The sequence below is a fragment of the Ahaetulla prasina genome, chromosome 2 (assembly GCF_028640845.1).
Source record: "Ahaetulla prasina isolate Xishuangbanna chromosome 2, ASM2864084v1, whole genome shotgun sequence".
NCBI lineage: Eukaryota > Metazoa > Chordata > Lepidosauria > Squamata > Colubridae > Ahaetulla > Ahaetulla prasina.
The window spans coordinates 140,812,839-140,840,521 of NC_080540.1; the positions used below are offsets into that span (position 1 = coordinate 140,812,839).

The window sequence follows — 27,683 nt, forward strand, 5'->3', positions numbered from 1 at the left end:
AGAACATTCTACCTTGGTCTGAGTAATTTTCATCCTCTTAACTTCTGAGATGTTAGTTTCATCATTTTTACAGCTCAGTTTTAATGGTGAAGAACTTTCTTCTCAGATAGTTCCATCATATATGTAACAGAGGCGAATGAACCCGCAAAGATTTAGCATTTTAAAAATTCGTGTTAGAAAATATGCCTGTATTTTTGTTCCTCCGTTGCTGAATAGCTGAAGATTCATTTTATGGAGCCATTTATTGTTTTGGAGCCATTTATTAATAATAAAAAGTGGAAGCTGTCATGAAGAGTCAAAATTTTAAATAGCAATGAAAAGCTCTTAACTATCATAATGCAGATACTTAATTTCACAGACATAGCGAGGCACTTCACTTGCTCAGTTGTGACCAGCTATTATTTCTTAGACACTTGGTCAATACATTAGTTCTGCTTTCATTAATGCTACATATTTATGCACTTGAAAAATAAACTTACCAAGTAATGCTCATGAGTTTTGGATATTGTAGAACAAACTGTGGTTGTATATTTGAAAGTTCTGTTCTGCAAACTGAACTCACCTTTTTCCTTTTAGTTATTTTCCTCTTATCTCTGCCTTTCATGGGAAAACAAGAGGTTTGGTAATTCAGAGCTTTTGTTGTAAATGATCCCCAGATGAGTGTCTGAAGCTCAACACTTATAACTCTCTTTGCGCTGCAGCTGTGATAGGCAAATCCAACAGGGAACAATATTAGCAATGCATTTTCAACTTAGAAATTAATGATCTTAGGAGTAAATGGCCTGTGTATTCTTCTAAGCGTTTGGAAAGACTTTGTTAAGATCAGCTAGAATGCAAAGGACTACATGTAACTAGTTCTACATACAGTATCTTAGGGGGTCTCTTAAGTTTGTTTTCTCAAATTGTAGGAATTGCTCCCATCCTCCAAATGCTAAATTGCAAGCTGTTTTTGGAACCAAGTGAATTCAAAGGCAAACTATGGTACTAAGAAATTTATTTATGCATGTGTACACACAGAGAGACACAAACACACAAACTTAATGTTACACTGTATTTAATTTATTATTAAATTGTCATTGATTATGTACCATCAAGGCATTTTCAACTCCAAGCAACCACATAGATAGATGTTCTCTATCATGATCTATCCCTAATCTGTTCTTTCAGATCTCCCAATAATGCACTCATTGCTACTAGCAGTCCATCCTCCTTGTTTTCTACCGACTTGCCTTCCACTGAGGACCTGTATACTGTACGAGTCAAAAAGAGGGCTGTGAAAATATTTACGGACCCCTCACATCCTGGACATAAACTGCTTCAACTCCTACCCTCAAAATGACACTACAGAGCACTTCACACCAGAACATCTAGACACAAGAACAGTTTCTTCCCGAACGCCATCACTCTGCTAAACAAATAATTCCCTCAACACTGTCAAACTATTTATTAAATCTGCACTACTATTAATCTTCTCATCATTCCTATCACCCATCTCCTCCCACTTAGGACTGCATGACTGTAACTTTGTGCTTGTATCCTTATGATTTATATTGATATTGTTTCCTAGTATGATTTGATTGCTCATTTGTACCCTATGACTATAATTAAGTGTTGTACCTATGATTCTTGATGAAGGTATCTTGTCTTTTTATGTACACTGTGTGCACCAAAGACAAATTCCTTGTGTGTCCAATCACACTTGGCCAATAAAAAATTCTATTCTATTCTATTCTATTCTATTCCATTCCATTCCATTCCATTCCATTCCATTCCATTCCATTCCATTCCATTCCATTCCATTCCATTTCCATTTCCATTTCCATTTCCATTTCTATTTCTGTTTCCATTTCTATTTCTATTATTTCCATTCCATTCTGATTTCTGGACTGTCCATATCCCAAAGGTGCTTTTCTAAAGGCAACTGGATTTCCTTTATTTTTTTTTCTTTAAAATGTTTTGTTTCTTATCCAAGAAGCTTGTTCAGTTCTGGTTGAATGGTGAGGAATGGAAGGATTTATTTTTCCTTACCAGTCATCTGCTTGTTAGCATTCTGAAGGTTGGTCGTTGGCTCACTGAGGGTTGTTGAAGCCACTTGAGGGTTTATCTGTATCCTCAAAGTCACCTGAATCAGAGTGCAAATGGGTATGGAACCTTCTTGGGACTGCTGAAATGACTATATTGTAGACTGGATATAGATGATGTCATATCCCTCCCCCTCTGTTGAGAGAGGGCTGTTCAGTTTTAATATAGATGGTCTCTTTGACCCCCTCTTTCAAACCAGTGGATCTCTTTGTCCAGCATGTGGACTTTGCTGTCTTCAAAAGAGTAGTCTTTGTCTTTCAGATGCAGAAGGACTGCTGAATCTTGTACTGATGTGTTTGTTCTGTGTTCTGCCAGGTGTTTTTGAAGTGGTGGTTTTGTTTCACCAATGTACAGATCTGCACATGTCTTATTGCATTGCACAGTGTACCACATTGCTCAATTTATGTCTGGGTGTTTTATCCTTGGAGGCCCCTCGTCAGTCAACAGGCCTGCTGATTTACCACCAGCTTTATCAAGTACTTAGGTGGCAAGGGCTTGGCAGCACAAGGAAACAACAGCCAACAACTTAATAGCTGGCCATCAACACCCCAATCACAGCTAAAAAGCCACACACAACCAGGCACTATATACAGTAAATATCACCCACAGAATAACCCAAAGCATAAACTCTGTTAGAGAGAAAATCCATGAGGATGGGCTCCAGCACGACTCAGAATGTTAAACCTCTGGTCCTGGTGACCAACCCAGATTGGATCCTGCATACATAAATACACTTTCCTCCTCTTATTTTACCCACAACAATAACCCTGTGAGGTGAGTTGGGTTGAAAGAGAGTGACTAGCCCAGAGTTACCCAACTGACTTTCATGTGTAAGACAGGACTTGAACTCATAATCTCCTAGTTTCTAGACCAGCACCTTAACCACTATACCAAACTGGCTTTCTGATTTGCTCTTCAAAACCACTGCTTCCAAAATGGCCAATTTCCCATTCCTGTTTCTGATAATTCTGATCAACCAAATGAAAAATTGGCACTTTAGGGTTGTTCATACACGGAGCAGGATATATATTTCAGAGTGTTTTGTTCCTGATAAAATCAGAAATCCAGCTGTTTCTTATAGAAAAAAAATATTTCTGAAGTAACTGCTGTTGGTTTTGTGATTGTCTCTTACAACTGGAGTCTTGGATTCTGCTGTTAGAGACAAGTTGCTATTTCATTCTTGTGGGGAGCTGAACTTTTTTTTTTTTTAATAAAAAAGTTTTATTTTTACAATCATATCCAACAGCTCATCCAATGTACAGTCATATACAATTAGTCGGGCTTGCCCAGTCACCACCCCCTCCTTTTAATTCTCTTCCCTCTTCTACCTTCTTCTACTTTCCAGACCTTCCTCCCCTTCTCTTATCTACATCCTCGCCTTCCTCCACCCTACACCTTCCTTCTCCCTCTTCTACCCCTCTTCTCCTCATTCCTGCCTCCTACTCTCTCCTCTTTTCTCCCTCCCCACCGTTCTAAAATGGTAACTGGGCAGACCCGACCCTACATTAATTATATTTATACATCTTCAATAATCCCTGTACATTAACCATCCTCTACCCTCAACCCTCCCAATTCCCCTCCCCCTTACCCCCCCACCCCCCACCCCTAACTTCCCAGAACAAAATGCAGGGTATCAAAACTAACAATCATAATCCAAAATAAATCCTAAATTATAATCTCTAGTCACTCCACACATAATCACACTCTCAATTCCCCTCTCCTTCAGAAATATATCTAATACAAAATATTTCCTAAATTTACTCATATGCTATTCAATATTTTTTTTATCTGATACTTATTTTGAATATAATCAATCCACATTTTCCATTCTAAAATATATTTTTCTTGTGTATAGTCTTTCAAGTAAGCAGAATTTTTTGCCATTTCTGCCAGATTTGATACTTTGAGTGTCCATTCTTCAATTGTAGGTAATTCTTCTTTCTTCCAATATTGAGCAATCAAAAGTCTCGCGGCTGTTATTAAGTTCAAAATCAATTTAGTCTCTATAGCTGTACAATCCATAATTATTCCTAGTAGAAAGAACTGGGGGGTAAACTTAATCTTCTTTTTCAAAATGTTCTGCATGATCCACCATACTTTAATCCAAAATGCTTTAACTTTTTTACAAGTCCACCATATATGGTAATATGGGGAATCTTCACAACCACATCTCCAACATTTAGCCTGTACATTAGGATACATACATGACAACTTTTTGGGGTCTAAATGCCATCTATAAAACATCTTATAAAAATTTTCTCTCATATTTTGCACTTATGTAAATTTAACATTCCTCACCCAAATTCTTTCTCAAGTTTCCAACATTATTGGTTGCTGAAAATTTTGTGTCCACTTAATCATACAATCCTTAACCAATTTAGTCTCTGAGTCTATTTCTACTAATACATTATACAACCTCTTAATATGCTGTTGACCTTGATCCCTCATTTGTTTTAACAAGTTATCCTCAGTTTGCTTAATACCTATTTTTTGATCTAATTTCCATCTAGCTTGTAATTGTCCATATTGACAATGTGGGGAGCTGAACTTGATGTGATGGGAGAATACCAAATATCTTTCTATATACACATTTAATGTTGAGAGGAGGGAATCAAGTTTTGTTCTCTCCTTGTCGTTTTAGTTCTCTATATCAAATATGTAAGGAACCAGCAGCCCCTATATGGCAGTTGCAGCCACACATCCATTTTTCACAGTCCCTTGAGTTCTCCCAAGTTCATATTATTGTAAATTGGTGACAAGCCACTGAAAAATGGTGTAAGGAACACACATTTCCATTCCATCACTTTATAAACACATTTCTATTCCATCACTTTATAAACAATTCCTTATTGCTTTGGAAAAAAATATCATTCAAACATAAAAAAATAGTTCTTTATACTTTCAAACTTCTCAAGAGTACAGGTGAATGTACCTTGTAGACTTGCATATGAAATACATACAAGAAATTTTAGAATAACACATGAAGTCATGTGAATGCCTAGAAAACATGGAATATGAGCAGAAGTATGGCACACAGAAAGAAATCTGTGATAGTCAAGTTAATTCATTATCTAACAATGAATGAATGAGTAAATGAATGAATGAAACAAAAAGAGAAGAACAAAAGAAGTCCAATTCCAAAAAGTAAATCCTTATACTGTACTGATCTTTTTCCTGGGTTTTGTCTCAGCACATCTATTTTATGAGGCCAAAATCACTTAACAATGTATTTAGAACTTTTTCAGTGAATGGTTTTTCATTATTTGGGTATTGCACAAACTGTGAAATTAGCTAAGAAGGGGGTGAGAAAATGGATATGTTCCAGGTCAGATGGCATCCATTATTCCATAAAAGAACTGCAGACAGATGTCTCCAATTACACATATATGATGTTAAGGTTCATTGGACATTATATTTCATATCCACTTGTCCTTTACTAATCATTTATAGTTATGACATGAAACACTTATCGTTTATCATTGTAGTATTGTGATTATTCAAGCCATTTCTGTTCAAAAATCAAATGGTAAAATGGAAGCTAGAGCCAAATAGGGAATAAATAAGATACAGATATCATAATGACTGATTGATTCACTCTGATATTCGGATGGTTTTCAGCCCTGGAATATGAATGGGCAAAGCCTTAATTTTTATAGAACTTAAGTTCTTTTGTATAAAAAGCAATCCTTTATCATTCAAGTACATGTTCATTAATCTGACTAGACCACTGACATCAAAAACATAGAGGCTGTCATACCATCATACCATCAGGGAAACCATTAGTTGGTTTCTACAAAGATGATAGTTTCACTGATCTCAGATGCCCATGTATTTCTGATTTTGAACTCCCTTGGGATTTTTTAGGGGCATTTTCTGCTCAAGAGACCAAGATACCTCAGAATCCTTTCTTTGTAAATAACTTTTCATATGATTTAAACCCAGCATGTTACTCAATGAGATAGTCTGCAAGTAAGTTGAACTGATTATTGATTTTATTTGAAATGCTATGCATATCCTTCCAGATTATCACTTTTCTTGGATACACTCTTTTTTGTAGATAGATAATTAAGTTGCATTATTTTAAAAGAGAGTTGTTCCTTAAAATATTTCCCAACAGTGAAGTTCCCAGTATAGGACCTCATTGTTGCAAATCCCACTTTTGTTTCTTAAGATATTGTACAGTGATTAATAATATATTTTCCTATTGTTGAGTTACAGCATGCTCCACTCATTCTTTGAATTCACATGAATTTGGTTGTCTCCATTGCTATGGTGCTTCTCTTACCTCTGTTCCCATGTGCTGCAAGTCTATTCATTTCTCTGCAGGGAAATGCATGATAAAGCCTAACAGATTTTACACCCGATGGGGCTTTCCTTGAGCAATGTCAAAATAAGAGGAAAGGATTCTTACTTTAACCCAGATACAACTATGGATAATTTAATTTCATATGTAAGATGGGAACAAAACCAAGGCAACACCCTGGGACCATGGCAGAAAAAACAATCTTGCTATGGCATGTTGGTATAATTGTTAGGTGTAAGTGGAGAAATGCGCTTACTGTGTTATCGTTTACTGAGCTTTGAGCAACACCCTTCTTCTAATTTTTTCCCAAAAGTTGGGCTGAAGAAAGAAGTCCCAGTATTATATAGAATTAACCATTGGAAGGGACCTTGGAGATCTTCTAGTCTGGCCCAGTATAGGAATCCACCATGAAAGTCTGTGTGGGAAGTGGTCATCCATTCTCTGTTTAAGTATCTCTAGCAAAAAGACTCACTTGACCCACTTCCAGAGGCAATCTATTAGGATTTTTGATGTCCCATTTGTCTCGTCTGAAGAATTGTCTTACATTGTAGTCTTACCAAAAGCCAAATATGGCTATATTTTTTCCCTATTATCTTCTTTTCCCCAGGCTAAACAGACCTGCTGTTTTTGACTCCAGGGCACTCAAATCCCGTATCCAGCTAGGATGGTTAAGAAAGAATCAATATAAAGTGGCAAATAATTTTTAAAAATTAGGTAGTAAAGTATAAATGAATATAACCAATATTATATGTTGTGAATTCAGTATCGCCTCAGCTATTAGATGCCATGTTCAGACTAGTATCTATTGTATAAAGATTCATGTGACTCGTGGAACTGAGATTACAAAGCACATGTCTCTGACAGCACCTGTTCCCTGTATGCCCATCATACCTTAAACAAAACAGTATATAATTTTGACAACATCAAAGCTAGTTGAAACATCAGATATAAAAATGTATTAAGGTTCACTGTGCTTGGATATAGACACATATGTCAGATTAATTCTTCTGGAAGAATATAGCATAAAATTGGGCTGAATTCCATTAAAAAAAGAAACAAAATAAAATGTGCATTTTGATTTGTTTTCTGTCTTTCAGGATATCAGTATGTCTCCTCAAACATCATTGGCTTTAAATTATGATTCAAGAGTGATTAAGGAGAAATATGAACAACAGGTCCCGGATCATCAGGAGTATGAAAATGAACTGTCCATCCGGATAGGTAGAACAGCTTTACACTCAGGCAAGCATCCTGTCATATACCATCAAGTTAATATGATAGTAGAGTACATATGTATACGTATGTGCATATGCACATCCTACATGTGTGTATGTCATTGAAAAAAATTAAGAAAATGGATAGAAGTGGGGCAGCTTCTTTCTTTGGTATTTTTCATCCTCTAAATTTCTACCTTAGATCCTAATACTTGCATGTCATATTTAGAATGCTCTTTGGTCTGGAAGATGGCTATCCTATTTGGAATGACGAATCCTGATTCTTTGAAATTCATGTAGGCTCTCTATGGATTCAATGAGTTCCTTGTCTGTTTCCTCTATGACTTCCTTTACTTGGCCTGGTTGGGGGTTACTTACCAGCTGGTGGAATAGTAAAGTATGCTAACTATCCAAGCCCTCTTCCTTAGTAATTCTTGTTAAGATAATAGTATCCCTGCTGCAGAGAGATTTAGGGAGAATTATCTTAATTGTAATCCTAATCAGTAAAAACAGGTTTGGATTCACTGGCCCTAGTGCTTTCATACTTACTCCATTGCTTTTCTTTGCCCATTAAACAGCTCTTTAGCCAGCTGGGAAGGGAATAGTAGCCCCAATTGGCATAAATTTGGAGGGGAGAATGGATGTCCTTAGATTCTTTCCTGGAATTCAAGCTGTTAAAAGCTGGGATACATTATCACTTTGTAGGTTTGGTTTGGAACCTGAGTGGGACCGCTCCATTAGATAAAAAAAGCAAGGGACACAAAAATAAAGTTAGAAATTATTATTTGGAGTCTTCCTGTAAACACAGAAAAATAAATTGAAATGGTTTTTAAAATGCCTATTAAGGACCTACAGCTATTTAGTGTTTAATGGACTGTTGATAAAACTTAATTTACAAATTTGAAGAATGTACCTTTGAAAGTACAAAAAAAGAAAGCAAGAAAAAAGAAACAGTTTTAAAAATAAATCTAAAGTTGCCCAGTAAACACTTATGAGTACCCAATGTTTGTGGAATGTTCATAGAAATGTATTGTCTTTATATCACAAAAGATAGTACAAACTAGATTCCATTGTATGAGACTGTATTTCCACTTTATGTAAAACTTTCACATAGAGTGTTAATATTCCACAATATTTTCCTTTTCTGATTTGCTGGATATCATAGAGATACAAATGTATTGGCTTGTTTGTTTTCTAAGGTGAACATTGACTACAAGAACCAATTCTATATAGTAGTGGTAGCTCTAAACCCAGAAACCATCTTGTTAAAGATTTGCTTCAGTACTCAGTATTTCATGAGGCACATAAGAACCCTTGGGGTTTTTTTTTAAAATGAGGAATCTCTTTTAAGGTAGTTTAAGATGATTTAAGGGAGTGGTTATCCCAGGGGTGAAATGTAAAAATGTTTGCTACTGGTTCTGTGGGCATGGTTTGATGGGCGTTGCTTGGTGGTCATGTGACCAGGTGGGCGTGGCCAACTTGATGTCACTCACTGTTAAAGCCAGGAGCTGCACATTTTGAAGTACATTCTGCCCTTCTGAAGCCCCCAACGCTTTGAGTTTCCCTCCGCCACCCAAGCAAACTTTGGAGCCTTTTCTTGCAGAAGCAGAATCCAGGCACAGAAATGGAAAAATGAGGGGTGGGGAATGGAGAGGAGAAGGTGTAAGAAGCAGAATCCAGGCACAAAAAAGGAAAAATGAGGGGGGAGAATGGGGAGGAGAAGGTGTAAGAAGCAGAATCCAGGCAAAGAAATGGAAAAACGGAGAGGGGGGGGAATGGGGAGGAGAAGATGTAAGAAGTCGTTTCCTTAGATCGCTGACATTAGGCAATCTAAGGAAACGTCTTCCAGCTCTTCAAGATTGACTTTAAGAGTGCTGAGAAACCAACAGCAAAAGTAGTGGCAGCGGGGGCGACAGGGATGTGTGTGTATATGTGTGTGCGTGTGTGTCCCTCTGCAAGGACTTGGAGGCAGACACTGCTCCTCTTAGGAAAAGATGCAGCGAAGCCCTCGTTGTCACCTGAGAGAGGAGGACCGTGGAGGGACACACACACACACACACACACACACCTGTCGCCCCTGCTGCCGCTACTTTTGCTGTCGGCTTCTCGGAGCTCTTAAAGTCAATCTTGAAGAGTTGGAAGACATTTCCTTAGATCGCTGATACTCCGAACAATGTCTGAACAATGAGTTTGGCAGCGTGGAAGGCAGGGAAGCATGGCAGGGCTGCGGGCTGTGGACCGGTTCGGGGGCGTGGCCAGCCAGCAACTGCTACTGGTACGGCAAACCATCCCCAATCTCCGCTACGGGTTCTCCCGAACTGGTCCAAACTGGTAGCATTTCACCGCTGGGTTATCGCATCACAAAGAATGATGAAAATAAATTAAAAGTTGATTGAACTGCAGATTGTGAGAATTCAGAAGGCAGTTCAATCAACTTCTTTGGGTTTGCAGGAATTGAAGAGCATTTATTTTCCAAAAATGAAAAAAATAAACTAAAGTCTATCTTCTTCCCTAACATCTTTAGCATGTTGGTATTCATATCAGAAGGGTGGTTTTTTTTGTAAATAAGTACTATGAAAACTATTGGCAGAACTTTGCCCCCTGCTATGGATTGCTTACTTTTCTCTCTGCCAGAGAAAAAATATTGCTTTTTTCCTGTCTCACATTTTAATATGTGAAAAAGACACAAATGGGGACTGGTATGCTTTCTTTTTTCAGAGACATGTTGCATTCTGGCCGGTAGGGATGAACGCTGTGTATAAATGCAATGAATCATGAGTCAAGGAGGGCAAAGAGATAATAATAATAATAATAATAATAATAATAATAATAATAATAATAATAATAATAATAATAATAATAATAATAATAATAATAATAATTATTTAATTTGTATACTGCCCTTCTCCCGAAGGACTCAGGGCGGTTAACAGCCAAAATAAAATAACAATGAAAACACATACAATACTAAAAACAGACAATTAAAAAACTTATTAAATTTGGCCCAATTTTAAAATACAATCAAACCCTATAAAATTAATAAAAATTTAAAACCCATAAAATCAGCTAAAAACTAAAATTCAAGCCAGTCCTGAGTGACGGAATAGATATGTCTTAAGTTTGCGGCGAAAGGTCCGAAGGTCTGGTAGTTGTCAAAGTCCCGGGGGAAGTTCGTACCACAGGGTAGGAGCCCCACAGAGAAGGCCCTTCCCCTGGGGGCCACCAGTTGACATTGCTTGGAGGTACTGGATGGCAGTAGACGGTCCCGTAAGTAACCCGGTCCTAAGCCATGGAGCGCTTTAAAGGTGATAATCAATACCTTAAAGCGCACCCGGAAGACAACGGGTAGAATAGAATTTAGAATAGAATAGAATAGAATTTTATTGGCCAAGTGTGATTGGACACACAAGGAATTTGTCTTGGTGCATATGCTCTCAGTGTACATAAAAGAAAAGATACGTTCATCAAGGTACAACATTTACAACACAATTGATGATAATATATCAATATAAATCATAAGGATTGCCAGCAACAAGTTATAGTCATACAGTCATAAGTGGAAAGAGATTGGTGATGGGAACTATGAAACGATTAATTAAATTAATTAAATTAAATTAATTACTGCAGATTCAGTAAATAGTCTGACAGTGTTGAGGGAATTATTTGTTTAGCAGAGTGATGGCCTTCGGGAAAAAACTGTTCTTGTGTCTAGTTGTTCTGGTGTGCAGTGCTCTATAGCGTCGTTTGAGGGTAGGAGTTGAAACAGTTTATGTCCAGGATGCGAGGGATCTGCAAATATTTTCACGGCCCTCTTCTTGATTCGTGCAGTATACAGGTCCTCAATGGAAGGCAAGTTGGTAGCAATTATTTTTTCTGCAGTTCTAATTATCCTCTGAAGTCTGTGTTTTTCTTGTTGGGTTGCAGAACCGAACCAGACAGTTATAGAGGTGCAAATGACAGACTCAATAATTCCTCTGTAGAATTGGATCAGCAGCTCCTTGGGCAGTTTGAGCTTACTGAGTTGGCGCAGAAAGAACATTCTTTGTTGTCCTTTTTTAATGATGTTTTTGATGTTAGCTGTCCATTTGAGATCTTGCGATATGATAGAACCCAGAAATTTGAAGGTTTCTACTGTTGATACTGTGTTGTCAAGTATTGTGAGAGGTGGAAGTATGGAAGGGTTTTTCCTAAAATCTACCACCATTTCTACGGTTTTGAGTGTGTTCAGTTCCAGATTGTTTTGGTTGCACCACAAGGCTAGTCGTTCGACCTCTCGTCTATATGCGGATTCGTCATTGTCTCGAATGAGACCAATCACTGTTGTGTCATCTGCGAACTTCAGTAGCTTAACAAATGGATCATTAGCCAGTGCAGTCTGCAAAGGATGGGTGTTATATGGGCGCTCCGAACCGCTCCATATATTATCCGTGCAGCTGCATTCTGGACTAACTGGAGCCTTCGGGTGCTCTTCAAGGGGAGCCCCATGTAGAGAGCATTGCAATAATCCAGGCGAGAGGTAACCAGAGCATGAGTGACCATGCATAAGGCATCCCAGTCTAGAAAGGGGCGCAACTGGCGAATCAGGCGAACCTGATGAAAAGCTCTCCTGGAGGCGGCTGTCAGATGTTCTTCAAAGAACAACCGACCATCCAGGAGAACGCCTAAGTTGCACACCCTCTCCATTGGGGCCAATGACTCGCCCCCAACAGTCAGCCGCAGTTGCAACTGACTGTACCGGGACGCTGGCATCCACAGCCACTCCGTCTTGGAGGGGTTGATTTTGAGCCTGTTTCTTCCCATCCAGACCCGTACGGCTTCCAGACACTGGGACAGCAATTCGACAGCTTCGTTGGGGTGGCCTGGGGTGGAAAAGTACAGCTGCGTATCGTCAGCGTACAGTTGGTAACTCACCCCAAAGCCATTGATGATCTCACCCAGCGGCTTCATATAGATGTTGAACAGGAGGGGCGAGAGAATCGACCCCTGAGGCACCCTATACATGAGGCGCCTCAAACTCGATCTCTGCCCCCCTGTCAACACCGTCTGCGACCGGTCAGAGAGATAGGAGGAGAACCACCGCAAAACGGTGCCTCCCACTCCCAAACCCTCCAACCGGCGCAGCAAGATACCATGGTCGATGGTATCAAAAGCTGCTGAGAGATCTAACAGGACCAGGGCAGAGGAATAACCCCTGTCCCGGGCTCTCCAGAGATCATCTACCAACACGACCAAAGCTGTCTCGGTGCTGTATCCAGGTCGAAAGCCGGACTGGAACGGGTCTAGATAGACCGTTTCATCCAGGAACTGGGGTAGCTGACGTGCCACCACACTCTCTACAACCTTCGCCACAAAGCGAAGGTTGGAGACAGGACGATAATTACCTAAAATGGCCGGGTCCAGGGAAGGCTTCTTGAGGAGAGGCCTCACCACCGCCTCTTTCAAGGCGGAGGGGACAGTCCCCTCCAACAGAGAAGCGTTGATAATCCCCTGGAGCCAGCCCCATGTCACCTCCTGTGTGGCCAGCACCAACCAGGAGGGGCACGGGTCCAGTAAACATGTCGTGGCATTCCGCCTTCCCAGTAACCTGTCCACCTCCTCTGGAGTCACAGGGTCAAACTCCTCCCAAACAGTCTCAACAAGACAAGGCTCTGGCGTCTCACCTGGATCTATCCAATTTTGGTCCAGTCCATCCCGAAGCTGAGCGATTTTATCGTGCAGATACGCACTAAAATCTTCGGCACGACCCTGTAGGGGGTCATCCCGCGCCTCTGGTTGAAGGAGAGAGTGGGTCACCCGGAACAGGGCGGCCGAGCGATTATCTGCCAAAGCAATAAAGGAGGAAACGTAGGTACACTTAGCCTCCCTCAATGCCACCAGATAGGTCTGAATAAATGACGTAACCCGTGGTCGGTCGGCTTCTGAACGGCTGGACCGCTAGGCACTCTCTAGGTGTCTTTTCCGGCGCTTCATCTCCCTCAGCTCCTCAGAGAACCAAGGAGCTGATTGAGACCTGCGCCGGGTCAGAGGCCGCAAAGGCACGACACGGTCCAAAGCCCCATCCGCGGCCTGTTCCCAGGCCGCGACTAGTTCTTCAGCCGTGCCGCGGGCCAGATTCTCAGGAAACGGCCCAAGCTTCATCAGGAACCTCTCTGGGTCCATCAGGTGCCTGGAATGGAACCAACACATTGGTTCTGTCTCCCTGCGGTGTTGAGTAGCGGTCAGAAAGTCCAGACGAAGAAGATAATGATCTGACCATGACAAAGGATCGACGACTAAATCATTTACAATCAGATCATTCAACTACTGGCCTGAGACAAAAATCAGATCTAGAGTGCCTCCCCCGATGTGGGTAGGGCCATCCACTAATTGAGTCAGGTCCATGGCCGTCATGGAGACCATGAACTCCCGGGCTGTCGAGGATGCCACGTCAGCTGATGGCAAATTGAAATCCCCCATGACCAACAGTCTAGGGGTTTCAACTGCCAGCCTGACCAGCAACTCCAACAGCTTGGGCAGGGCTGTTGTCATGCAGCAAGGAGCCAGGTACTTGATCAACAAGCCCACCTGAGTTCTATGACCCCACTTCACATAGAGGGATTCACAACCAGCTATCTGAGGCACAGTGGTCTCCCTCAGTTCCAGGCTTCCCTTGATAATAACCGCCACCCCCCCACCCCTACCTTGGCTGATGGAATGCTCGGAAACCCGGTGGGCACATCTCAACTAGGGGAACCCCCCCTTCCCTGCCCAACCAGGTCTCCGTAATGCCCATAACATCCGTGGTCCCCTCCTGAATTAGGTCTGAAATCAGGGGGGCTTTGTTCACCACAGACCTCGCATTGCATAACATCAGCCAGAGGCCCAAGTCCTGAGTACTCTGGCCACTCGGGGAACGGGAAAATTCTGAGGGGCCAGAGTGCGCGATCGCTCTTAAAAAGCGAGGGCGCACCCCGGAAACATGATATGCCCCCCCGCTTCTGTCATATCTGCCCCTCCCACTTACCATGACAATAGAACAACCCTGATGAACTGGAGCGAAACCCTCCCCCGTCACCTCCAGACCTGTTACATTAACGCCGCGAACACACGTTGGACTTGGCACCCTCCCCGACGGGTCCCCCCCACCCGTCCTTACCCTCCCCCCCTCTAAAAAACCCTTAATTAAAAACTTATTTAAAAACCCCCAAAGATTCTTCTTGGACGCATGCCACCTCTCTGGGTCCCAAGACCCTTCATTAAGGCAGGCCCTCGATAACATGGAGGGCCATTCTTGCGAGGCGGGGGATTCTCGCAAGCGAAGAAGTTCAGCAGGTGAATATCTCATAAGGAAAAAGGCGGCTATTTTTTTATTTATTTTTCGTATTTTTATACCGCCCTATCTCCCTAGGGACTCAGGGCGGTTAACAACCAGATAAAAATATACATATAAATACAAATAAAAACATCCATTAAAAAACTTATTATAATTGGCCGAATAATTAAAATGATGATAATAAAAATAATAAAATCCCCATTAAAACCAATTCGAATTTAAAATCTAGTCCAGTCCTGCGCAAATAAATAGATGTGTCTTAAGCTCGTGGCGAAAGGTTCGGAGGTCAGGAAGTTGGCGAAGTCCTGGGGGAAGCTCGTTCCAGAGGGTGGGAGCCCCCACAGAGAAGGCCCTTCCCCTGGGTGTCGCCAGCCTTCACTGTTTGGCCGACGGCACCCTGAGGAGTCCCTCTCTGTGAAAGCGCACGGGTCGGTGAGAGGTATCCGGTAGCAGCAGGCGGTCCCGTAAATATCCTGGCCCTATGCCATGGAGCGCTTTGAAGATAGTCACCAAAACCTTGAAGCGCACCCGAAAGACCACAGGTAGCCAGTGCAGTCTGCGCAGGAGAGGTGTCACATGGGAGCCATGAGGGGCTCCCTCTATCACCCGCGCAGCCGCATTCTGAACTAACTGGAGCCTCCGGGTGCTCCTCAAGGGGAGCCCCATGTAAAGAGCATTGCAGTAGTCCAGACGAGACGTCACGAGAGCGTGAGTGACTGTGCATAGGGCATCCCGGTCTAGAAAGGGGCGCAACTGGCGCACCAGGCGAACCTGGTAAAAAGCCCTCCTGGAGACGGCCGCCAAATGATCTTCCAAGGACAGCCGTTCATCCAGGAGGACGCCCAAGTTGCGCACCCTCTCCATCGGGGCCAATGACTCGCCCCCAACAGTCAGCCGCGGCTGCAGCTGACTGTACCGGGATGCTGGCATCCACAGCCACTCTGTCTTGGAGGGATTGAGCTTGAACCTGTTTCTCCCCATCCAGACCCGTACGGCCTCCAGACACCGGGACAACACTTCGATAGCTTCGTTGGGGTGGTCCGGTGTGGAAAAGTACAGCTGGGTGTCATCAGCGTACAGCTGGTACCTCACACCGAAACCATTGATGATCTCACCCAGCGGCTTCATATAGATGTTGAACAGGAGGGGCGAGAGAATCGACCCCTGCGGCACCCCACAAGTGAGGCGCCTTGGGGTCGACCTCTGCCCCCCTGTCAACACCGTCTGCGACCGATCGGAGAGATAGGAGGAGAACCACCGAAAAACGGTGCCTCCCACCCCCAATCCCTCCAACCGGTGCAGCAGGATACCATGGTCGATGGTATCAAAAGCCGCTGAGAGGTCTAATAGGACCAAGGCAGAGGAATAACCCCTATCCCTGGCCCTCCAGAAATCATCCACCAACGCGACCAAAGCCGTCTCAGTGCTGTATCCGGGCCGGAAGCCGGACTGGAACGGGTCTAGATAGACAGTTTCATCCAGGTACTGGGGTAATTGACATGCCACCACACTCTCTACAACCATCACCGCGAAACAAAGGTTGGAGACTGGACGATAATTACCTAAAACAGCTGGGTCCAGGGAAGGCTTCTTGAGGAGGGGCCTCACCACCGCCTCTTTCAAGGCGGCCGGAAAGACTCCTTCCACCAAAGAAGCATTCGTAATCTCCTGGAGCCAGCCTCGTGTCACCTCCTGAGTGGCCAGTACCAACCAGGAGGGGCACGGGTCCAGTAAACACGTGGTGGCGTTCAATCTACCCAGCAACCTGTCCATGTCCTCAGGAGCCACAGGGTCAAACTCATCCCAAACAATCTCACCAAGACCACTCTCCGACGTCTCACCTGAATCTACCCAATTTTGGTCCAGACCGTCCCGAAGCTGAACAATTTTATCGTATAGATAACCACTAAACTCACTCAGCTCGTCCCTGCAACGGGTCATCCCGCTCCCCCTGTTGAAGGTGGCATTGACCCTGATCGATATAGATAATAAATAAAGCCTATTTCAAATTAATTGGGTCCATTTAGGGCCTGGTGCAGATGGAAAAAGTTCGATAGTCAATCGAAGATGGAGAAGTTCGATAGTCAATCTTCCAAGGCCAAAGCCCTGGGAATGATCGAATAGAACAAATAGTCTGATAGATGACATTCCCAGACCTCTTCAAGGCACACAGGACCAAGATGACACAGACCATAATGGGGTTGTCGCAGAATATGTCTCCCTCGTTCCTCCCTTTCTGCCATCGCTGCCATTCACTTCGTCCCTCCAGATGACTCAGCTCAATCCAAGGCATTACGGAACAGTCCAGCCAGATTAAAACCCAGAGGATCGTACCAACCTCTATTTTTCACACCAAAGTCCTCTGGCGAGGCAGGAATTGATCAGGAAGCCAGAAACCCCGAGAATGGACAAAGAACGGCCAGGGCGGCAAGAAACACCGCAGATGGAACCGCCATCGCCGGGAGGATACAGCCGCAGCCATTGGGGAATCCCAGCTGCCGATGGAGGGCCTTATTGGCTAGGGGAGAGATCCCCCCACCGATAGGAAAATGCCCAGCTGGGAAAACGCCGTCTGAGGGAACCGATGAACAATCGCCGCCGGGAAGCCGCCAGACAGCAGGAAAAGATCCTTTTATTGCGGCCTTCAAGCCTCCAGGCTAGAACGGCTGTGGACAGGCCAAGCCGGGACGCTGCCCCCACGCACCCAAAATGGACGCCGCCACACTAACCATAAGTTTACTAAGGTTCTAATATTTCTAAAAGTTGCAGTATGCTTATGGCTACTTTCTTTGAGCACTCTTGGAATTCTAGTAGCCCATAGCATTCTGCAAATATTGGTCACAACATGGAGATGCAAATGAGTAAACACAATCCAATCCTTATGTACTTGCATGTCACATCAGAATGAAGCAGTATGCAATTACTCTCAAGGTAATTTGTTAGAGTGCCAGGCTTCCAGGAATTCTCTAGCATTTTTGGGACTTGACTTGTCTAGGATGATCATGATTTCCCAGTTGAAACTATGGTTAAGACTGTCCAATTGTTGTGAAATTAAGGAGTTTTCATCATGTCTTCTGACAGCTAATTGGTGTTCATGGATGCCTTCTGCTAGTCTTCTACCTGTTTGTCTTCCGTAGTAGCTGTTGCGGTTTTTACACTGTAGACTCTTCAGGGTAATCCAACAAATCAGCCATCAATCGATACATAGACATAAACAATATCAACATACTATGTAAAAGAGACAATCAACAAGGCAAAAGAGGACCAAAAAGGCCAAAACATTTTCCTACCAACAATCAATGCCCAGTTGAGCGTAGATTGATGCCAAGATTAACATCTGATCAACAATCAAGAAATAAACAATACCACCGAACCAAAGAATTGAGAACAAACCCCATTCTTTGCTAGCACTGATGATGTTACCTACTTTGGGTAATGAAACATCTGCAAGAAAACAGCCAAGCTCAGATAACATTAAAGAGCTTCATATCAACCCGGAGCTACAAAATTCTCCTTTATCAGTAATACATGAAATAACTAAAATATCAGTTTATAGAGCCGAGGTGGTGCAGTAGTTAGAGTGCAGTACTGCAGGCTACATCAGCTGACTGTTAGCTGCAGTTTGGCAGTTCAAATCTCACCGGCTGAAGGCTGACTCAGCCTTCCATCCTTCCGAGGTGGGTAAAATGAAGAGATGGGGCCAGGGCCATTTGGGAACGATGTGCAGACTCCAGAGCCTCCAGAGGCAGACAGCAGAGAGGCAGAGGAACAGGAGGAGCCTGTTCCCAGTGCACACATGAGAAGAACTGCCAGAAGGCAAGAGCAGCTGAAGCAAAAAGGATGACTCGGGAGTAAGGTCAGAAGAAGATTGGCCACTCCCATAAGGCTTAAAAGAGCAGCAATGAGCCATTGGGTTCTTTGTAGAAAAGCAACGTTGAGTCCAGTGCTTCTTGTCAATGTCTCTTGAACTTTGTGGGGTTTTTGCCAAGAAAAGCCTTTGGCAGGTTGCCAAAGACAACAGGTTGGTGATAAGGCTGCAGGACTGTTTATGAAGAATTTGTTTTGGACTAAGCTGAGAATGAGAAAGCCTCTAGTGGCTCATCAGGCTAATGCAGCCTGTTATTAACAGCAACTGCCTGCAATATTGCAGGTTCAAGTCCCACCAGGCCCAAGGTTGACTCAGCCTTCCATCCTTTATAAGGTAGGTAAAATGAGGACCCAGATTGTTGGGGGGCAATAAGTTGACTTTGTATATAGTATACAATTGGATGAAGACTATTGCCTGACATAGTGTAAGCCGCCCTGAGTCTTCGGAGAAGGGCGGGATATAAATGCAAATTTAAAAAAAATGAATTAATTCTCAGCTGTTTTAATAAAATAAATTTGTTCAGGACTAATTGTGTTTGGTGATCATTACTTGGGCCTCAGTCACAACAGGAGGGGCTTGTCTGAGACATTTACTTGAATCAGTTTCTTGGTTGACTACCTTTGCCTTGATGGTGGCTTTTTCTCCTGTCCTTCAAAGCCATTCCCTATGCCTTCCCTTTGGTTATGGGGTTTTTCATCCATGTGAGGAAATCCATCTGTAGGTATCTAGCACTGTGTCTCCATGGTGATGCAGAAATCTATCATTATGTATCACAAAATCTGGAAAAGCATTATATCATAAAGCCAACAATGAAAAGAAATCATGGATTGGACCCCTGCCTCATCTCAAAATCTAAAATATGATGCTCAAGGGTAGACTAAAAAGAAAAGCAAACTGAGAAACGGCAAGGATGAATTGAGCAAACATATTACATTCTTAGGTTTAGACTGACTGATATTTCTTCACGAGGACGCTTGTGAAGCAGCATCCAATCAGATCAGTAAAAATATAAATAAATAAATAAAGTTTTCACCTCATGATGGATTCTGGTACAGCTTGTAGAAGCACTGGTGCAAGATTAGATATTCCTACTTTGTTCTTATGAATGGTTGGCTTGGTGCTGGAGCATAAAGAGCCACTGGGGGCAATATTTCAGAGTTTATAAATATTCTTCAATCCTATAGAACAGGGGTCTCCAACCTTGGTAACTTTAAGCCTGGAGGACTTCAACTCCCAGAATTCCCCAGCCAGCTTTGCTGGCTGGGGGATTCTGGGAGTTGAAGTTCTCCAGGCTTAAAGTTGCCGAGGTTGGAGACCCCTGCTATAGAAGGCAGAGTAATGTAAGTTTCTACTGATAGGAAGTGCGAAGGGAGAATATGTTTGTTTTGGAAAAATCCCTCTGGAATCCGTTCTCCTTTTAATTACAGAAATGATTAAAGTATATACATTTGCTTTGCCAAGTTCCCTTCCACAACCTCCCTACAGTCTTTAAATTGACATCCAGGAGGTAAAACAGGACTTCTGTTTAAAAATGCATAATACATCAGGCTTGTATGACAAAAAATAGTTGCAAATTCACATGTGCAAACAATATTTCCAAACTTTAAAGGGACATCTGTAGCCCAGGTTTTGGGGGAGAATGGCTTCACCTGCAAGATTAGTGAGAGTATAACAAAATGTAATTCCTTTATATTCACTGAGGTATTTCCCTAGTGGAAAAGACATCCTAGAATGGAATATATGTATTTGTATATCTTTGACTAACTTGGGCTTTATCAGAACATGATCAGAACGATGTAGTGTTGTGATTTGTGGAATCAACATTTTTGAGATTAACTAGCGTTTCCCTCTGTGATTAGGTGGATAGCTTGCTTGATTTAAGATTGTGCGTTAAATAATATAGTATAATAACTAAAAGCCTAAAAAATGGCAACTGGTCACCTGAACTGCAAGCCAAATGGAAACTCCAGCTGTTGCCTACCTAGTTGGTACATCAAGATGACATTTTTAGGTGAACAGAGGCTCCTGCCTTGGCAGAATTGATATTTTCTCTGTGTTAAATTTTCCAAATGAAAGGAGGTATTTATGAAGGATGATCCCTTGTTTCAAGGTCGTTCAGAATGTTGTGTAAATAGTTCTCTGCAACCAAGGAAGACTGAGGTGAAGTGAGGAACTCATACAAAATGAAACGCTAGACAGTACTGAATGCTGTAAAGTCAGACTTTTATTTTTCGGTTTGTTTGTATTGGATACCCTCCCCCGCTGTTTCTGGGTGGATCGCTAAGACTTTTCTGTCTGATTTATGGAGCAAGTCTTCTATTGTATTAGATGTATAAATTAATGATAGACCTACTGGATAAATGCCCACTAAGACAAATACAGAATTCACCTGCATATGTGCATCTATTGTATCCTGTATGAGAACAGTGCAGTCAGGTATGTCAAACAGGTAATAGACGTCACCTCCATGTAGACATCTATTGTTGAGATAATCTTTTGAGCTCCAAAGCTCCAGATCATCTAGCTCTGGAAATCCTTACATTTATGAGCTGAGTGATATCCATTACTAATTAAATAAACAGCAAATTGACTTCCACTCAGAAAAGTGCTAAAGCTGATGAAGGAGGACTGGTTTTGCTGACAAGATAGAAGGTTTCCAACTGTTAGTATGTAGCCATGAGGAAGTTATGTAAGACAGAAGTGCTGAAATGTCATAAATTACCCAGACAGCTGGTTTCAGGGTTGAGTCTGAAAACCCTGGGAAGTCCAGTAGAAGTGTCTGGACTGTTCCTTGTAAGTGTTTAATGCTGCCCTTGAGCGCTGTATATCCATGAACGACTAGTTTAACGAGGCATTTAAACATTCAGTCTAGACGTTGCAGGGTATGTATATCCGTGATATATCTTTATTGAGAAATATATTTATTTTATCTGTGGCTATACTCTTATCTTAAATAGATGAAGTTGTCTACTTTTAAATTTTGATAGAATGCTGATGTTCTTTTTCAAGGCTTGAATTATTCTATGTATGGTTTTTTTTACAAAGTCTGGATCTATTTGGCAATACAGGAGAAGCAACTAGTTTCTCTGAGTTGGAGTCTGATCTGACACTCTTATGGAGTTGACTGAGGCATGATCTTGTGTTAAATGGAACAAGTTTGATTTTGTTAGTTGTAAGGGTTCTCAATGTGCATTTGTGTCTTAAATCCATTTATTTTTTTTATAACCCCCCTTATTATTTTTACAAATAACTCAGTGACAAAATATCAAAACACATCTTTCTCTTCCTATTTCCCCCCCCCCAACAATAACACTGTGAGGTGAGTTAGGCTGAGAGACTGACTGGCCCAAGATCACTTAGCTGGCTTTCGTGGCTAAAGTGGGACTTGAACTCATGGTCTCCTGTTTTCTAGCCTGGTGCCTTAAGCACTACACCAAACTGACTCTCAACCAGCCCTCCTTCATTGGTTAAGGCTCCAGGGAGGATATGTGTGGGTGGATCCATGCAATAAATAATTCTTCCTTGAGACAAGTTTAGTCTTGGTTTAGTCACCTGGAGTCAGAGAATTTGAGTTAGGCAGCCATATAACTGGGTAAATAAATGAAAAATCAATGTAAAACTACTGGATCGTGATTACATGGGATGACATTACCAATATGATGCCATCCTCTGCAATAGAAGCTGTAGTATAGTTCAGTACAGCTGAGCTACATTTTTTTATGGGACTTAAATGTGCTAAATTGTAGCAGTTTCACTCTGTTAGTTCCAGGATCCCCTGTGAATATAAAATTAATAATCACAACTCCTGGCATGACTCTTCTACATTATGTTGCCACTACCTCTTTAACTCTTGGTGATGCAACTATATGTAAACTCCTGGGAATGTATAAATGAATATCCTGAAGATTCATAAAGGTAAATTAATTTGCTTGTGTTTAAGGCTCTTGGCTGCTATGGATTGGCAAGCAGTTAAAAAGAGACATGGGGGAATAATTGTGGGGACAAAACTAGCATGCATGAAATATTTCAAAAACAGAATTCATTATCAAGGTTATTTAATGATACACAGGCTTCATAAGGCCACCTATTAGGCCTTAAATCTCTACAATTTAAGCATGCAAGGTGACTACTAACATAAAATAAATGGCAGGACTAAGTTAGAAGCTTTCATCTTTTGTAGTAGAAAGAAGCTAAAGGATTAAATGTGTTCCCTTGGAATTGCTCAAGCACTGAAGATTAAATCTGGTGATTTATAACCTGTGATGTGGTGAAAGATGGCTTGGTGGATAACAAATTGCACATGAGTTTATTATTACTTCTAGGTCCAGTTCTTAACTATGATTGAGACTTTGTAATCCACAGGCATCTAGATCATTATCTGGACCTATCAGTTTTTCTGATGTTTGGTTGACATGTCCAATATAGCTGGGGTTTTTGCAGGCAGATTTATTTCAAGTTTAGTATGTTTAACTTTTAGTATTTATTGCAATCACTTGAGTTCTGACCACAATGTTATGTAGGACTTATTATTCTAGGAGACGAAACAGGATATTTATTAATATTTTTCTCAATTTTAGTTGAGCTCAGCCTTGAATTTGCTCCTCAGTTGTATTCACAATCTCAGGATTAAAATTAGAAGAATTACTGTTACTATAGTGTAATAATTATATTTATACTGAGCTCCCCCCCTCATATTTTAAGCCTTTGATGTATAATTAGAGGAAATCTTTTAATACACTTATAAAATAGCATTGCAAATACCAGCTTTCCATATTTGTTGTGAATCTGAAAATCCCAAATGAACTACAAGGCTTCAGATTGGGGAATGGTTTATACTATTAATAGGTTTCATCTTTATTTTAGTGGAGTCGCTGACCTTTAATAAAGATATTGTTTTGATCTTTATTCTAATAAAATGTTTTGGTAATTCTACCATGTCTAAATATCTTTATATGAGAAATAGTTCTTAGTTTTTTTCTAACAATATAATATGATTAAATAAATCATGGAATTTAAGGTTTAGTCACTGGTGATAAGGGCAAGTACATTTCAGTATTATTGTTGTTAGATATTTGAATATATCTAAACAAAATAATACTAACTGAACATCAACAGGGGAAAAATAGAGAAAACTGAAGTAATCAAGATGCGCTATTGAAATAACATCAAGAATCTAGATGAAGATTATCACTACAAATACCTGGGCACCCTTCAGTCTGACAACAATACTGAAGTCAAATAAAAGATTAGAAGTGAATACTTCATGAGAGTATCAAAGATCTTCCAAACTTGGTACAGGGAATACCATCAAGGCAATTAGAACCTGGATAATTCCAGACATTAGACGTACAGCTGGAATGGTGAACTGGACTCAAGAAGAGTTAAAAGAGCTGGATAGTGTTGAAAGAAATGTCCATCTGGGTTTAGTTCCAAGTGTGGAAAAAGACACTGGAAACATGGAGACTGCTTGGAAAGATGGTTTAATGGTGGACAGGATCACATGATTTGAGTTTCTGAACAGAAAAGGGGCAAAGATGCTGAGCGTGCCTTGGTTTTATGTCCTCTCTGAGCTTTGAACTTCCTGGGGCACAGGAAGAGTATCCTGATTGGTTGTCAGATTCCCAGGAGGGGGGGTTTCTTAGCTGGCTGATGTAATCTTCCCATGCCTGTGATAATCAGGCAATTCAGCTGGAATTGCCAGAGGAAAAAAAAACTTTTAAAGGGTTCTGAAGATCCCAGCTGAGCCGCGTAATCATCATTTTTTAAAAACTTTTTTTACTTTTAAAAGCATTTTTTTGGCCGAAGAAAAAATGCTTTTAAAAGTAAAAAAAAAAACTTTTGATGATTGTGCGGCTCAGCTGGGGGAGGGGGGGGCATGGATTTTTGCTACCGGTTCTCCAAACCACCCACCGCCATCTCTACTGGATCAGATGATCCGATCCAAACCGGGAGCATTTCACCCCTGGTACAGTCTCAAAACTTCTGGAGCACCACTTGAACATCATTGACAAAATCACCACCAGTCAATTGCAAAATGCAGCTTGACTTGAAACAGTTTACATCCTATGATGATACTTTTAACACTATCAAACAACAACATTTGCCTATCGCAGGCCCTTGGATAGGATTTGATAGATGGATAAAAATGCCAAACCCAGTTCTGAACATCTGGCTGACTATGCAAAGAACCATAGTATTAATAATTATAATAAAAGAGCAGCAATGTTGCATGAAATAGCTCCATTTATAAGCAGAACCAGTATTGCTTCACAGTTTTCTAAGAGCCTTTTTCTTTCTTTCATTACTCAAAAAGTAAGGTTCTACATTTCAGTAAAAAAAACAATATGCACAGGTATAGTATGTGGTATCTTGCTCAATAGTAGTAACTGTGAGAAGGACCTTGGAGTCCTAGTGGACAACCATTTAAATATGAGCCAGCAATGTGCAGCAGCTGTCAAAAAAGCCATCACAGTTCTAGGCTGCATAAACAGAGAGATAGAATCAAGATCACATGAAGTGTTAATACCACTTTATAATGCCTTGGTAAGGCCACGCTTGGAATATCGCATTCAATTTTGGTCACCATGTGGAAAAGATGTGGAAACTCTAGAAAGAGTGCAGAGAAGAGCAACAAAGATGATTAGGGGACTGGAGGCTAAAACATATGAAGAACGGTTGCAAGAACTCGGTATGTCTAGTTTAATGAAAAGAAGGACTAGGAGAGACATGATAGCAGTGTTCCAATGTCTCAGGGGCTGCCACAAAGAAGAGGGAGTCAAGCTATTCTCCAAAGCACCTGAGGGTAGAACAAGAAGCAATGGGTGGAAACTAATCAAGAAGAGAAGCAACTTAGAACTAAGGAGAAATTTCCTGACAGTTAGGACAATTAATAAGTGGAACAACTTGCCTGCAGAAGTTGTGAATGCTCCAACACTGGAAGTTTTTAAGAAGATGTTGGATAACCATTTGTCTGAAGTGGTGTAAGGTTTCCTGCCTGGGCAGGGGGTTGGTCTAGAAGACCTCCAAGGTCTCTTCCAACTCTGTTATTCTGTTTCTATTTGGAATGAAAAACAAGCCTGTCAAAAGTAGTCATAATATTTTTCCATGGAATGGAATTGGATTGAGAATATTGTACTGCTGCCCTAAAATCAGATTCCTTGGACTGAAGCAACTGTACTCATATGATCTTTTGTATCCTTAATCTATTTGATCTGTCTTAATAAGACTGAGATTGGACTTTGAGCCACATTTGTGATACATATTCACATAATACATTATTTCTAGAACAAGTGAGTGCTATGTGCAGTTGATGAGTGTTTCTTGTCACCTTGCGCAAACTGATTACTGACGCCCAGATTTCAGAATCTAGTAGTCTTCTAATGTAAATGCATATAATTTGTATTCTTGGAAGGGCAAGGTAGGAAGAGACTGACCCAAATCATGAAGTCCTTCTTGACTGAGATATTGAAGAATTGTAAACACTGTGTAATGATTGTATCTTTCTCATATAACTACTGTATTTATAACCAGAAGGAAGTTGCAGAAGATACCAATCTGTCTCGTTTAAAGTTATCTAATGGAATCAGAAGATTCCGTCTAGCATCTAATAACTCTTTTTCCACTTTCTTGCAGCTGATGAATATATAAAGTGTGATTGTAGTGGTGATTTTCATTAATCAGTAAACTGAAAAAAAACCCCACAACTTTGCAGGTTTTTGTTTAGGATGATCATTCAGGGAACACGTTTGAATGAGTGAGCGTGGTCCTGCAGGAAAATTTGTGACACAATAAAATTAATAATATTTTTTTAGAAAAGCAGAGTTGTGAAAAAAATACACAATTTCAAAGATACCTTTAGTAACTAAGAGAGTGGACTTGAAAATATTGTTTGCAGTCTTGAAAGGAAAAAGCCTTTAATAAAGGGCTATGAAATCTGTGGCATTTCAGGCATTTGCTCTGCTATAACTCCCAGCAGCCTTAGTTAGCATAGCTAACACTTAAAGTGCTGAAAATTATAGTTCAGCAACTTTAGAAGGTATAAAAATTACCTACCTTATTCCAGTGCAGTTTTTTGAGAGGATAACTGGAATCTGCCAGATTTCTTTTTTTTTTTTGAAGGGGGGGGGGATTGTGTGCAAATATTGTTTGGCTATGCTCCTGCTTTTCTCTCCATCTGTGATACTGAACTACCTAAAGAAATGGTTTTCTTGAAATGGAGCAAATGCAGATTGATATTAGGGTGGAATACATACACCTTTTTTACAGCTTAGCTTCAGAATATTTGGCTTCAAAATCAGAGTCTTGTGCTCAAAATAGCATAGGAGCCTTCAGAAGCAACTGGGTTTCTTTGCTGTTCACATTACTCAAGGGGTTGCCTAGACTTTGTTTTTTATATAGTTCTTTTTAAAAAAGAAAGATAAAAACTAATGCAAATTAATACCAAGTAAGAAAAAATTGAAAGAACTCAGTGAGAAAACTTAGTGCAAGAAAGGAAAAAACGGGGAAAAAAAAACATTAGAAAAATATTCTCTTCTCTCCATAATCTAGCCTGTCTAATAATCAAAACCGTAAATCATATATTCATTTTTTCCCCTTTTCATGGAAAAAATCTATAAGAGTTTTCCAGTCAACAATAAATGTAGAGTAGACAGTCTTTTTTCTGATCAAAGGGCGTGCATAAGAGCACAAAAGTGCCTACCGTTCCTGACCTATTGTTCCTTTCATTATATCAAATTAACATAACTGTTGCATACTTTTACTTATATATTTATATTTTTCTTTTATGATGTATTGTTTTTTTTATCTATGATGATGTTTGTGTATACTGTTGTGACAAATGAAATTAAAAAAAAAAGTCAAGTTAGCCATTTCTCTCAAGTTCCATCATCTTCACCAAACATTCCT

General features: G+C 41.0%; 1 protein-coding gene across 4 annotated transcripts in view; it reads left to right on the forward strand.

The window, feature by feature from the left end:
- The window catches only part of SLC39A11 (solute carrier family 39 member 11), a 349,879-nt gene that overhangs the window by 109,063 nt on the left and 213,133 nt on the right, over window positions 1-27,683 (forward strand). For 3 of the 4 annotated variants that reach the window (XM_058168375.1, XM_058168377.1, XM_058168374.1), the window contains exon 5: window positions 7,483-7,627. In XM_058168375.1, the coding sequence (XP_058024358.1) occupies window positions 7,483-7,627 (145 nt within the window). The remainder of the gene's footprint in view (window positions 1-7,482; window positions 7,628-27,683) is intronic. The other variant, XM_058168376.1, reaches the window with a different exon arrangement.